The 13,224-nt window shown below is 42.2% G+C and overlaps 1 protein-coding gene across 1 annotated transcript in view; it reads right to left on the bottom strand.

The window, feature by feature from the left end:
* LOC117828334 (serine/arginine repetitive matrix protein 2-like) overlaps window positions 1–13,224 on the bottom strand; it is a 124,453-nt gene that overhangs the window by 48,078 nt on the left and 63,151 nt on the right. Inside the window, exons 7-8 of the mRNA XM_034705377.1 lie at window positions 7,589–7,705; window positions 4,446–4,606 (exon numbers count right to left, since the gene is read on the bottom strand). Coding sequence (XP_034561268.1) covers window positions 4,446–4,606; window positions 7,589–7,705 — 278 coding nt within the window. The remainder of the gene's footprint in view (window positions 1–4,445; window positions 4,607–7,588; window positions 7,706–13,224) is intronic.

Below are 13,224 nucleotides of genomic sequence, written 5' to 3' on the forward strand. Positions count from 1 at the left end.
AATTTACCCCCCGTACAGTGTGAGTAGATCGAGAAATGAGCTATCCAGACTATACTCGTCTTTTGAACCAGGCTGTAAACATGTTTATTTCTGCTGTAAAGATCGGCTTTTTTGAATTGGTGTGTATGTGGTTTCAGGTACTTCTGGAGCCAGCCTCAAGTGGACACTCGAGGAACTGCAGTTTTTAACACTTCCACATTGGACTCATATTTTTAGACTCGAGGTTGCCACTTGGATAAGACGTGTGTGATGAGATTGATCCTTGTGTAGCATTTGTTATTGAGAGTGAATCCTCACTGTTAAGGGATTTTAACCAATCAGAATCAAGTATTTAACACAGCTGGTTGAAAAGTTAGAGAGCTGGGTTAGGATGATTGACAACAAGGCTTTTGTCACAGATGCAACAGATACAGTCAGCAACCCAGAAAATGTTGCATTCGGTTTGTGCTGAGGGGGGAAACAAACCATTAGCCACAATGCCAAAGGGCTGATGTGTGCTAGAGGCCCTCTGTGCCACAAATAAAGTTAGAAGTCTGAATCTAAAGTTGTATTCATCCAACTGAGGCCTAGAGACGAGGGGGAGATCACTGTGGCTGCAAACGGCAAGCCTTCCCGCTGGACGATCAAGATCAAGTATTGGTTTTGAGTTTTCAAGATCTTTGCACGCGTCTTTTAAAGTAAGAACACTGACATGCATTCAAAACTGGACTTCAGTCGCCTATTGTGAGGCTGTCGACCTCACTGACCTCCTGTTGCTCGGTCAAACTGTTCCAAGCTGACGAGGATGATAATTAATGGCATTAAAAAAAAGCAACATAAAAAACCCTGTGGAGCTCGTACAGCACTTTCTCGAGTACACACAAGAAGAGAGCGAAAGATCGCTACATTGTCATCTCCTCTCAGGAGAAACGCCACAAACAGTCCTGACTCCCATGCACAGGCTGTTTCAAATGAATCAGGCAGCAGATGAAAAACACACAACTCATCAAACAGGTCCATGAGGAAATCTACTGTTGGATGACATTTGGTGATGATGAATTCTGCTGTTACTACACAAACCTCCAGAACTACTTTGATACAGCGTAACTGGAGTTGATGTAGATTAAATGTGCAGGCACTTCAGTGGTGCTCCTCATGACGCACATCTGCTTTTCATTCTAGGTCTTCTTTAGACATCAGCCTACTCTTTGCTGTAATCCTTTGATTAACCTCATTTCAAGCCACATCCCAACCTGTACATCCCTTATGAATCACAATATGTGCACCCAATTTCACGCCACAGCCTCTTTATCTAGAGGTCACAGAGGGAATGTGGGAAATCAGGGCGGTGTGTGAAAACTCTGGTGTATCTGGGACCAACCTGTGTGTGTCCCCTTTTTGTTTATTCCACTCTGCTAACTGTCCACTGAAGTTTGGAAACCTTTTCGTGTGTGGGGCTAAGTTTCCCATGTGGACGCGGCGGGGCATGTTAGAAAAGTTTCCAAATGGCAATTCCCTGAATAGGCTTTGCCATTTAAGACTTTTGTGTGCACAATCTGGGTTTCCAAAATGTCAAATCCCTAATTAAAGACATGTAAATGACTCGTCATTATAAAAATTGAATGTTCCATAAGTTATAGAGGCGGCAAGGACAATCCACCGGGGGAATCCATGCTCTTAATGACTGCCTGTGTATTAAGATGGACAGCATGTCTCCACCTCCCCTGGCTGCACAAAACAGAAGCCAAAACAGCCCTGAGTCAGCTGAAATCCTGCACATTTGGAGCCATTTGCTTGACTTCCCTCTCTTTCAATGCATTTCCTCTCCCCCGTTTCTCCTCCACACACGGCGCCACAGGAGCTGCATTCATCAACAGAGCTGTTACTGAAAGTGTTACACCCCTCAAGCATCAAATAACCAACTAAAACTGACCTTCACAGAAATGTAACACTTCCACATAAATCAGCACAACAAGAACTAACTATGATAAAAGAAACCATGTTTGAGAAAAAATCATTAGGCGTGTATTTGGACTTTAAAGTTTGACTTGTGTCCCATCTGCTTACATGGAGGAGGCGGGCTTTATGACCTATACCTGTGTTTTTCAGCAGGGGATGCTAGGGGGGGTCATGGAAACTTGGAGGGAAGGGAAGTGGAGCAAAAATAGATCAACTAATAACAGTATTTGTGACAATAACAGTTCGATATACAGATATAATTAAGCATTGCTTATCTAAATATATAGATATGTATACCCACAACTTGATGAGCTACCTATACCTTCTTTTAAAACAGAAATACGTCTAACAAAGAAAAAGACCTCCAGGGGACCCATTAAGCATGACTCAGCAGCAAACGAGCCACAGCTATAGAACACCATCTGGGCATCTAACACTCATTAGCATGAGTCAGCAACTGAAAGTAAAAATAGGAATGTGTATGAAGAAGTTCGTAATGTTGGAGCAGTGGCTCAGGCTTGGACCAGCTCTTAGTTATGCTGCTATAGGCTTAGACTGCCAGGGGAACTGACACACTGGGATCCTGTCTTTGCCTCTCTCTCCTCTCTCTGCCTGACTCTTACTTTAACTCTCCCTGTCCCATTAAAGTTACTAACCATAGACCTTTCTGAAGTCCCTGAGCTCCCTTGTCTCGTAGGTTCCTCTGGATCTCTGTCGTTTATTGCTTTTTCATTCTTTCTTTACTTCTTTCATTCATTCCTTCTGTTCTTCTCTCTTTTATTCTTTCTTTCATTCCCTTTTCCTGTCTTTCTATCTTCTTTCCATGTTTCTTGTCTCCTTTTCTTACCCCGTCCTTTCCTTCTGTCATTCTTTCACCATTTATTCTCCTCTTTTTCTTTCTTCTCATCTCCCTCTCTTCTCTTTTATTAGACCTTTCAGGAGTCCCTGAGCTCCCTTGTCTCGTAGGTTCCTCTGGATCTCTGCTGCTGTGGATGTGCCAGACTCCAGCTGCTCCAACTACAACTATCCGTCTCCCCACTATCATCTCTCTCTCTCTCTTCATCTCCCTCTATCCCTCTCTCCAACACGGTCTCAGCAGATGTGTGTCTAACATGAGTCTGGTCCTGCTGGAGGTTTCTGCCTGTTAAAGGAAGTTTGTCCTTGCCACTGTAACTTGCTAAACAGGTCTTTGGTGTGAATACTTGAAACCCAGTGACAGGAGGTATATGTCCTGACAATGAGTTTGGATCCTCATCATGCTTTCTACAAAGGTTTTCATCCCAGAACTACAAAGTCTCTAAAAGTAGTATGGGAGGTCGAGCCTTCAGTTATCAGGCACCTCTCCTTTGGAATCATCTACCAGTCAGGGTCCGGGAGGCAGACACCCTCTCTACTTTTAAGAGTAGGCTTCAAACTTTCCTTTTTGATAAAGCTTATAATTAGAGCTGGATCAGGCTTGGACCAGCTCTTAGTTATGCTGCTATAGACTTAGACTGTCACACTGGGACCCTGTCTTTCCCTCTCCTCTCTCTACCTATCTCTTACTATAACTCTTCCTGTCCCATTAAAGTTACTAACCATAGACCTTTCTGGAGTCCCTGAGCTCCCTTGTCTCGTAGGTTCCTCTGGATCTCTGCTGCTGTGGACGTGCCAGACTCCAGCTGCTCCAACTACTACTAACCGTATCCCCACTATCAACTCTCTCTCTCTTCATCTCCCTCTATCCCTCTCTCCAACACGGTAGGTCTCAGCAGATGTCTGTCTAACATGAGTCTGGTCCTGCTGGAGGTTTCTGCCTGTTAAAGGAAGTTTGTCCTTGCCACTGTAACTTGCTAAATGCTGCAAAGTGCTCTGCTCATGGTGGATTAAGATGAGATCAGACTGAGTCCTGTCTGTAAGATGGGACTGGATCTTATCCTGTCTTGATGTTGGGTCTTTGTTGATAATAGATCATAGAGTACAGTCTAGACCTGCTCTGTTTGTAAAGCGTGATTTGGCGCTATATGAATAAAGATTGATTGATTGATATGGCAAAGTTTGGGAACCCCTGACCTACACTGCTGCGTTTTATTGGTGGCTAAAAACTCAGACTTCTTACATCCACATTACGTTTGTTTGCACTCATTGCTCCATGAGGTGTTCCTCAGTGGTCATTCATTACAGAGTTATACCACCAACTACTGGCCTGGCATGCATACCCCAGCGTATTCAGTCGTCTTTGTAGATCTGTGTGCACATGAATCGTTTTCCCGGTGTTGTCATATGAATGCAGATTCTGTTTTTAATGAGGCTGTTGCCGCCTGAACGAGGCCTGAGGGAGCTGTCATGCTTTTTACAGTCTGTGCTCTTCACCCAATAACACTTGGGGATGGTTTTACAAGGAAACATAAAAGATGTGACTGTATCTGTAATGTAACATTTTAAATTTCATACTGAATAAGAGATTATGTTATAAAAAACTTGATAAAGATGCTATGCATGTAAGTCTGCCTCACAGCCCTCCTTACCCAGTCTTGAGGTTCTCGATGGCCTCCTCCACGCCCTTCTGGTTGTTGCGGATCATGTACTGGTGCATGTTGGGATAGTTGGAGCGGATGTTCTCCTCGGTGCTTCCGTTCGGCACCGTGCCGAATCGCAGCGGCGGGTACTGCTCCGTCGGTTGCTGGAACTGTACGAGGAGGAGAAGAAGAAGAGGCGGGTAGAGATTAGGGTTGCAAAGGGGTGGAACACTTTCTGGTAAATTTCCATGGGAAGTTAAGCAGGGGAATTTTGGAAATATTCCAAATTGGAATTTATGTGAATTAACTGGGAATTGAGGGTAATTTAATGGAAAGGTTTTTTATTATTATTTATTATTTAAAAGGACCATGCATATTAATTAACACTTCTGTAAATATGCCAGAGTTAGCAAAGAGGCTAGTTTACATCCGTAGTCCCTTGCCAGATGTTAAAAAGGCTCCCTAAAAAGATCAAGACTAACAAAGATAAAATAGAGTACAATAAGATCAAAATAAGAAGGTAGAAAATAAACCAAAACACAGACAAACAAACAAACAAACTAAAAAGGGAAGAAAATAAAAGTACAAATAACACCATACGATTAAAAATGACTAAAAGCATCATAAGGACATTATCATATCCAAGCATACATATTTGTTTTGTTATAAGCAGACATCCATCCAAAATAATACAATTAAAACAGATTTATTTGTAAGTAAAACTTCTTCAAGTGTTCAATATTTTATCATTGAAGAACAAAAACATGAATGTTGTGTTAACTATTACTCATCCCCTGACGCAACCCATTCAAAAATGAACAAAAATGCAATCCCAAAAAAGTCCCATTCAAAATGTTAAATTAAAAGAGCCCCTCTCCCACCAACAAAGTCCCATTCAAAATGTTAAATGAAAAGCCCCTCTCCCTCAAAAAAAGTCCCATTCAAAATGTTAAATAAAAAGAGCCCCTCTCACTCCAAAAAAGTCCCATTCAAAATGTTAAATGAAAAGAGCCCTTCTCCCTCCAACAAGGTCCCATTCAAAATGTTAAATTAAAAGAGCCCCTCTCCCACCAACAAAGTCCCATTCAAAATGTTAAATGAAAAGAGCCCCTCTCCCTCCAAAAAAGTCCCATTCAAAATGTTAAATAAAAAGAGCCCCTCTCACTCCAAAAAAGTCCCATTCAAAATGTTAAATGAAAAGAGCCCTTCTCCCTCCAAAAAAGTCCCATTCAAAATGTTAAATTAAAAGAGCCCCTCTCCCTCCAACAAGGTCCCATTCAAAATGTTAAATGAAAAGAGCCCTTCTCCCTCCAAAAAAGTCCCATTCAAAATGTTAAATGAAAAGAGCCCTTCTCCCTCCAAAAAAGTCCCATTCAAAATGTTAAATGAAAAGAGCCGCTCTCCCTCCAAAAAAGTCCCATTCAAAATGTTAAATGAAAAGAGCCCTTCTCCCTCCAACAAGGTCCCATTCAAAATGTTAAATCAAAAGAGCCCTTCTCCCTCCAAAAAAGTCCCATTCAAAATGTTAAATGAAAAGAGCCCTTCTCCCTCCAACAAGGTCCCATTCAAAATGTTAAATGAAAAGAGCCCTTCTCCCTCCAACAAGGTCCCATTCAAAATGTTAAATGAAAAGAGCCCTTCTCCCTCCAAAAAAGTCCCATTCAAAATGTTAAATGAAAAGAGCCCCTCTCCCTCCAACAAGGTCCCATTCAAAATGTTAAATGAGAAGAGCCCCTCTCACTCCAAAAAAGTCCCATTCAAAATGTTAAATGAAAAGAGCCCTTCTCCCTCCAAAAAAGTCCCATTCAAAATGTTAAATTAAAAAGCATCAAGCTTCTCAAGCCTCTGCATGATTCTAGAAATCATGTATGCATGTGATGGGGGAATGCACAGTGCATGTAGAGGGCGTGGTCTCAGTAGCTCTGCAGAAAGCAGTGTGCTCTGTGCATGGGACCCCCTCATAATTGTAACATAGATTAAGCACATGCTTACTACCATTTGCACTCTTAGTTGCCCTTTGAACTATTTGTATTGTAAAACTTATCAATGTAAATACTCCAGACCTGTACCATAGTGATAAACAGATAACACTTCAATTTGAATCAAGTTATTACCACTTGTATACTTTAAAACAGAGGGTCATTTCATTCCTTTTGGACTCAACATGACAGCATTTATACTTTTCAAGTAATTGATCTTAAACTCTTTCAGAAAATTAACAGTAACAAGACTCACATGTCCCTTTGAGCCACTAAATGGTATCATAACAACATATGCTGTTTTTATTGACACAGCACAATTTTATAATTTATTAGAAATGTATCTTAATTATTTCACGGACCCCAGGGGGTCCCCGGACCCCACTTTGAGAACCACTGTCATAGATATTCAACTGTACTTGCATGAAATCTGGTTGTTTTAGTCAGGATTATGCTAAAATATATTTTCCCCAACTATATTTAAGTTCCCTATTAAAGAGCCAACCTTCAATTTAGTCAATTCCTGGTTTATTCCCATAAATTCCCATGGAGAGTTTCCAACTTTGAAAATTTCCCAGAATTGTGCAACCCTAGTAAAGATTAAATAAAAGGGAAGCACAGAAGAGGGTTAAAGAGAGGTAGACTGAAAGTGTGGGAGAGGAGCTGATCCCTGCTGAAGGATGAACTGCGACAAAGATTCAAAGAGCGCTCTCTCTCTCTCTCTCTCTCTCTCTCTCTCTCTCTCTCTCTCTCTCTCTCTCTCTCTGTCTCTGTCTCTCTCTGTCTCTGCTGCAGTTTTTGTGAAGAGCTGAGGAGGGAGTGATAAAACAGATGAGGCTTTAAAGTGTCACAGCAGCAGCAGGATGCAGGTTCTGCTGAAACTGCACACAGAAGAATAGAGAGCAGCAGGCGACAGGGAACATTTTGAAGGAGTGCGTACTGTATTTTTCAATTTCCTCTGGAGACATAAAAACTAAACATGCTCTTTGAATTGATCTCTCTGTTTACTTTTATACAACAATCCTGCATTATGCAACAAACACGTTCCTCTGAATCTCTGCTCAGTCACATTCCTCTCTCATCTCTTCATCTCTCACTCCATCTGGACACCCAACTGATTATTCATGCACCCATCAGACACTCCATCCGTCATCATTCTCTCCCACACCGTACCTTCTTATCGGACAGCCCTGACACCGTGTCGATGTACTCTTCCTGGATCATGAAGGCAGCCAGGTTGGCAGTGTAGGAGGCCAGGAAGATGACAGCGAAGAAGGCCCACACCAGCACCTGACAGAGGAGAGCGGCGGCGGAGGATGATGATTAGTGAAGGCTGAGTCTGACAGCCGAGGAAGCATTCTGAGGTTTCAGGGACTTCCTGACAATTCATCTCTGATTCCACAGCTGACTTGTGTTTTGTGCCGTGAGGGAAGATTAGTGTTTGCCATCATGTCACCTGAGGGTGCAGAGAATTCACTGCCACCCTCAGACTTTGTCCTTCTCTCACTGCAAGCTAAATTATAAGACTGACAAAGTGACATATCGCTGAGTTCTGCTAGAAAACTCTCCTTTTCTTGAACTGCAAACCTCACGCCGTCAGACGTTACTACACCTGTGGATTCATTGAGGACATATTAAAAGCACATTTGACTCATACATCAGGCTCACATGATTTACTCTGCTTTACTTGTCTGACAGCTCTAGTTTCTTTGACATCATCTAGAGAGTTATAGGAAAAGATCGATACCGAATCACTCGGCTTTGTTCTGACTGAAGGTTTATGAAATCCCTCCTCTGGCATCTCCGTAAGCAACTCTTTGTTTCATCGGCTCAGAAACCAAAGTGGAAAAATATGTTTTTACTCTGGATGTGGACTACTGGCTTTGTTGAGTGTGTTTGTTTTGAACCAAGAGTGTCACAGTGGGGAAAAAATGGAGGAGGACCTGTGAGCAGAAAAATAAAGATTTAATGACAAAAGAACAAAAAGATAATAACTTTTCTAGTGGTTAACCTTTGTCTGTTTTTTTTACCTTGACCGTGGCCTGCTCGTTGCATTTTGTTTGCCTTACAGACTGATTTCTTGTCTTTTTGTCACACCTTCCTGAGTAAGCTTGTATTTTGGGTCCACTTATCTGTTGGATTGTGTCATTAACTTTACCTCAGTTGTAACTTTCAGCTCTAAGTCACACGTAACCCCCAATTTATACAGGATGCCAATACTTTCCCTATCTAGGCAATGCTCATGTCCACACAGGGAGCCCCAGCATCGCTCCACCAGGAATACGTGTCAAATCTGCGCCTGCGCCAAGCACCCGTCAATCTGCAAAGAGGGAATCAACTTGGACAGGAAGTCAGGAACGAGGATCGCATGCAATATCCGCTAATTTCAAAATAAAACACCATATACAAACTCCAAAAAGAACATATCTGTATGATCTGGTGATAACACAGAGTGTTTTATTCTGAAAATTAACCGGATGTTTTCATTTTGTTTTGGTGAAACCTGACTTCCTGTCCCGCTCCATCTGCTCTGTTGAGATTGATGTGTCGTGCTCCGGCATCCTGCACAAATAGAAGTCTTGTGTATCTGATCTGGAGGGCTCCGACCTGCCGGATCAGAGACGCAGCCGGAACGCAACGGAGCGGATCCAGTGGAAGTTAACACATTGACTAGAATAGAAACCTCTCCAATCCGCTGGCGTGATGGATCGGAGACGGACCAGACACAGATCTGGTGGAATTTTGCCATAAAGCCCGCCTCTACTCCACCTCTTTGCCTAATGCTAAGTCGGCGAAAAGTTGGAATGAGTCAGCATTTCCAGTTTGGTGACCGCTATCAATAGGATTAAAAACTCTGCTTCAGAAACCAATGGGTGACGTCACAAAGGCTACGTCCATGATTTAAACCAGGGGTGTCCAAACTTTTTCCAAAGAGGGCCACATTTGATGTTGTCAGAATACCTCAGGGCCAGTGGTTCCTACTGAGACTGAGGAATCCTAAAAGTTATATATGAAATATTTAATAACAATTATTTACATTTTTTGTTCTCAATAAATCAGTAACTAGGTAGTCTTCAGTTCTCCACAAGCCATGTAAACATTTGAAAACTTTATCTTCTTCTGGAGGATCAGGGTTCGGGCAATGTGGGAAAAATATTGTCTCATTATTTTTCTATGGCAGGATCACGATCTGGATTTCACCACACTTCTATTTCATGTTGTTTTTAAGACTTTTCTGACCAGCAGACAACCTTTTAAGAACTAAATAATTATTTTCCTGCACTCTGAACATTTTTTATGCACCAAATTTTGCCTTTTCATAATTTAAATTATGTTTTGGGTCTTCAAGAACATTTTCACATCATAATAAAAACATTAATTTGACAACCTGTCAGCTTTAAGAGTTCTTGTGTTTCTTCTTTACCGCTGTCTTGCAGAATCCCCAGAGCTTTGGCTTTTATAAAAGTAGTCCATATGAAGCTTTTTGAGACGTTTCTGGATTGATTTAGTTTTGTTTGAAACTGCAAATGTACAGATGATTCAGAAGGTGATTAATTCCTGTGCTATAACTAACATGTTTTAAGATGGAAGCATGGGGCCATAAATAAATGGACCTCGGGCCGCGATTGGCACCCGGGCCGTACTTTGGACATCCCTGATTTAAACAGTCTATGGTCTGGACAGCCAGGGCAGGGTGTCACTTTGGCGTCACTCTTGAGCAACGTCATGGTTCTGCACTGACGATAGCGATCCGAAATGACCCACTACAGCAATTCCTAAACTTTCATTACCTCAGAGTCTTTGTTAAATTACCCAAATATGAAAAAAGCGCCAATGTTTAGCAACAAAAATACTAAAATTCATCCAAAGCTCTCTTCCTGGTTCTCAAAAATGTAGTTTTATCTCTTCATCAAAGAGTCAGGAGCTGGACTTTGTAGTCCTCATGTCTAGTAACTATTGGAGACTGTTCTGAGCTGCAGGTCGACACACATTAGGCGCTCTATTGACTTGACTGCAGCAGCGTTATGATGTGATAATGGCAGGTCAAGTAAAGCCTCAGTACAGTGTGTGTTCGTGGTAATGAAGGAAAATGTCACCCCCGTGTAAGAGTGCGTCTCATTGATGTGTTTTTAATAGTTTTTCCTCAACAATGGAGGAGTGGAGGGATAGAAATGCCAGGCGTCGTTGTTTCATTATTTTATGTTGCTTTCAGCCTTTTCATCACTCCGTTCCTTCATTTCCAGAACCTTCACCTCTTTAGTGTCACCTGTCTGATAACACCAGCTGGCTGGCGTTACAGTAGGAGTATAAAACACCCTCTGAAATGCACATTCAGCCGTACAGAAGGGCTTGTTTTATTTCTGCATTGTGTTGCCCTGTTGACAGGCGGCCAGGAAACCAGTACGGCACGCGGATTAGTTCTAGAAACTGAATCTGCACTTGCAGGGGGTGATGAACGGGGCTATTTGCCTCCGCAGAGCTCTGCCAAAAGTTTATTTGCATAATTTTCTTAATGAATGAGATGAAAAATGAACACTCATACCCTTGGCAACTGAGGCGTAATTAAAAACAGGCAGCGATCTGAGCGGCTGAGGATTAAACGGCCTTTGCTCAATGACGCTCCAGCAGGAGGATTCGTCCGAACCGGAGCGCTGAAGGACGGACTCCTGGATAACAAAAGCCCCCCCCCCCGGTCTGATTTATGACCCCTCAGCCGATGTAAAACCTTTTAAGACTTTAATGTATGATATCAATAATACAGGGTTGTCAATTATGCAGCAAGTGCATGCTGGGATGGACACTGATGACCCTGAGTGGGCTGAAGCAGGTATGAAAAATGTAGGAATGAGTAGAAGGAGTTAAGAGAAGATGCCATCATGGAGAATTACATTCATCTTGTATTCTCTTTTTTTGTTCCCGGTGATGAAATTGAGTCGTCTGATGATATTTTAAGCGTGCATGTGTTAAGAAATGGATCATGTTTGATGCAGGAGAGACGTGGTAGTCTTAAATGTATTTATGTTTGATTCTCAGAACTCTGCAGGAGGAGTTCTGTGTAATGTGAACGCTGGTTGTTCAGTTAGACGGATCACGCTGTAATGGATTGAAATGCTTCTGCTCTGACTTCATCGCTCCTTGCAGTTTTATTTTAACATGCAAAAATCTGAGTAATGATGAGATAACACCCTAAACCCCTCAGTTGGAGCCTGCAGCTGGATGCTGGAGGGTGTTTGGGCTGAAGGTTTGACACATGGCATGGTATATTAAATATATAGTTAAGTATACTTATAGTTAAAGCTGGCTCAGGCTTGGACCAGCCTTTGTTATGCTGCTATAGGCCTAGACTGCAGGGGGAACTGGTGCACAAACACACTGGGATCCTAGCTCACCCCCTTTCCCCCCCAACCCCTTCATCACTTACTTTAACTCTGCCTGTCCCATTAAAGTTACTAACCATAGACCTTTCTGGAGTCCCTGAGCTCCCTTGTCTCGTAGATTCCTCTGAGCTGCCGTAGACGTCCTCCTGCTGCAGACGTACTGGACTCCAGCAGCAACAGCTTCTACTACTCGTCTCATCACTATCACCTCTCTCTCTTACTCCCCTCTATCTGTCTTTCCAGACCCAACTCAGTTGAGACATGATGGCTGTCTAACATGAGTCTGGTCCTGCTGGAGGTTTCTGCCTGTTAAAAGGACGTTTTTCCTCACCACTGTAACTAGCTAAATACTGCGATGTGCAATGCTCATGATGGATTAAGGTGGGGTCAGACTGAGTCTTACCCTGTCTTGGTTTTGGGTCTCTGTTCATAATTTGACATAGTGTGGTCTAGACCTCCTATGTTTGTAAAAGCGTCCTGAGATAACGTTTGTTGTGATTTGGCGCTATACAAATAAAGATTGATTGATTGATGGTAGAGCATCAGAGTCTCCAGAAATTGCAGCCTAAACAGATCACATATACTTAGTTAGGAGGATATGTTCGTCATGTGATTGTGATCATGATGCATGCGAGGAGTAAAATCAGTGAGCACAATCTGACTGCCTGAAGTAGCTCGTAGGCGTCGCTCTGGTTTTGCTAATTTTGCAGTCGTTCCTCAGAGTGCCTTTAAGTGCTTCATATTTCCAAATGTCTGCACGACCCACGAGTAATGGAATCTTTCGAGCAGCAGAAGTTCAAGCAGTCATTTTTCTTTTCCTTCCTTTTTGGGGTTTTACATCATGTTCAAAAATAAGTCTCCTGCAGCCAACATAAGATTAGATGAGATAAGATGCAACGTACAGTCTCATACATGAAAAACAGAAGCTCCGGCTGGCTGATGCAAAAAGAATTAAGGCTCTTATTTCTGTTGTTTAAATTTCAGATCAGTTTCCACAGAATCATGTGGTTCAAATCCCTTATAATGCCTGTTTCAATACATTTAATGTGACATCATGTGGATGTCATGGTAATTTAGACTGAATTCATCAATTTGAATAATCAGGATTGTACCTATGAGAAAATAACAGGAGCTCTTGTTGCTATCAGAACATTTTAAACTTCTTAAATATAAGGCATTTAGGCTTTAACAAATAGGCGAATGTTTGAACTTGACCATGAATTGATTTGACTTTCAGTTTAATGTTGATTCGTCCCACGAGGAGGCTGAAAAGAATCTGCTGACTTGTATCTTGAAATCAGAGACAAGCTGTACACATAGATAATCTTTAAACAGAGTGAGCAGGACTCCAGCTGCTACAGCTACTACTATCCGTCTCCCCACTATCATCTCTCTCTCTCTTCATCTCCCTCTATCCCTCTCTCCAACACG

Source organism: Notolabrus celidotus, chromosome 16, assembly GCF_009762535.1.
Source record: "Notolabrus celidotus isolate fNotCel1 chromosome 16, fNotCel1.pri, whole genome shotgun sequence".
In the NCBI taxonomy this organism is placed as follows: domain Eukaryota; kingdom Metazoa; phylum Chordata; class Actinopteri; order Labriformes; family Labridae; genus Notolabrus; species Notolabrus celidotus.